The sequence below is a fragment of the Rhinopithecus bieti genome, unplaced genomic scaffold (genome assembly GCF_001698545.2).
Source record: "Rhinopithecus bieti isolate Rb0 unplaced genomic scaffold, ASM169854v2 scaffold_2574, whole genome shotgun sequence".
In the NCBI taxonomy this organism is placed as follows: domain Eukaryota; kingdom Metazoa; phylum Chordata; class Mammalia; order Primates; family Cercopithecidae; genus Rhinopithecus; species Rhinopithecus bieti.
Window position 1 is genome coordinate 5,834,043 of NW_016804493.1, and position 1,519 is coordinate 5,835,561.

The 1,519-nt window shown below is 48.1% G+C and overlaps 1 protein-coding gene across 3 annotated transcripts in view; it reads left to right on the plus strand.

Moving 5' to 3' along the window:
• Positions 1-229: 229 nt before the first annotated feature.
• LOC108527440 (ATP-dependent RNA helicase DDX19B-like) overlaps positions 230-1,519 on the plus strand; it is a 42,301-nt gene continuing 41,011 nt past the window's right edge. For 2 of the 3 annotated variants that reach the window (XM_017868731.1, XM_017868734.1), the window contains exon 1: positions 230-370. In XM_017868731.1, the coding sequence (XP_017724220.1) occupies positions 299-370 (72 nt within the window). In that variant the 5' untranslated portion in view covers positions 230-298. The remainder of the gene's footprint in view (positions 371-1,519) is intronic. The other variant, XM_017868732.1, reaches the window with a different exon arrangement.

Consider the following 1,519-nt stretch of genomic DNA (forward strand, 5'->3'; position numbering starts at 1 on the left):
TGACTGACCACTACGTGTTAGTCACTGAGGATCAAGATTAAAGACGGCAGAAACTGCCCTGCCCTCATGGAGTTCCCAGCCTCACCAGGAAGCCAGGCGTTTAGCAGGAAACAAAGCCCTCTGCGGGAGGCTTGCGCTGGTCTTTGGCCCCCCGAGTTCCTGGGCGCATCCCCCTAGCGCTGTACCGTACCCTCAGCTGATTGGCTGACAGGATTTCCAGGTCTCAGCCAATGAGGCTCCGGCTTGGCCAGTGCCAAGAGCGGCGGTTGTTGGAGTGCAACTGCCATGATCAGCTGCGATGGCCGGGGCTGCCGGCCGGGTCCCAGGTCACGCCCTGCGGCGGTTTCCCATCACCCTGCCTGTGGGCGACGTGAGTATCTGCGAGGGTATAAGCCAGACCCTTTTCCCCACATTTAGATGCCTTCCTTGTCCCTACTCCTGGGGAGAGGAATAACAGTATTTCTCGAGGCTTCGGCCCAAGGTCTTAGCCTTGTGATCTAGAATCCTCCAGCTGTGAAGTGGGTACTTTCTGTGATTTCAGGGTAGACTGAGACTGGCTAGGCTCACGTGGGAGTAAATGCAGGAGACTGAATTCCAATCCAGATGCTCTTATTCCCCGAATCCTTTTCTCTCCACACCCACTTTGGAAACCAGGTTCCTTCTTAGCTGGAATCTCACAATGCGCAGGTGTGTTGGGGGTGAACTTAGGAGAGTCTGGAACCCCGATGCTATTTTTAAGTTTTTTGTTTTGTTTTGAGACAGGCTGGAGTGCAGTGGCACGATCACAACTCACTGCAGCCTTGAACTCCTGGGCTCAAGCGATCCTCCCACCTCAGTCTCAGGAGTAGCTGGGACTACAGGCTCGCGCCACCAGGAGTAGCTGGGACTACAGGCTCGCGCCACCACACCCAGCTACTTAAATTTTATTTATTTATTATTATTATTTTTTTTTGTAGAGACGGGGTCTCCCTATGTTGCCTAGGCTTGCATATTTATTTAGTAGAAGAAAAAACATGCAAAAATCGTGTACGGGAAGGATAAACGCCAAATTTAGGATAGCTGCTGTCTTCCTGGGATGCGTATATGGAGATTATCAGCTGGACCTTAGTAATTTTATTTCTTAAGTTTTGAGGTGGGAATCTAAGTATTTGTTACATTATACTCTTTCTTGTTTGTCTGAAATACATTTTTAAAAGGGAAACATGGAGCCAAGCACAGCTGCACACACCTGTAGTCCCAGCTACTTGGGAAGGAGGATGTCTTGAGCTCAGGAGTTCAAGGATATAGTGTATGCTGTAATTGTGCCTGTGAATAGCCACTGCACTCCAGCCTGGGCAACATAGCAAGATCCTGTCTCTAATTAAAAAAAAAAAAGAAAGAAACATGCATATGGAAAATAATATCAGAGGATAAAGCATACTCAATCCACCTCCACCCTTCTAGAGACCCTCACCAGGAGCAGCCACTGTTATCAGTTTTGTGTGTATCTTAAGCTTTTTTTTTTTTTTTTTTTTTTTTT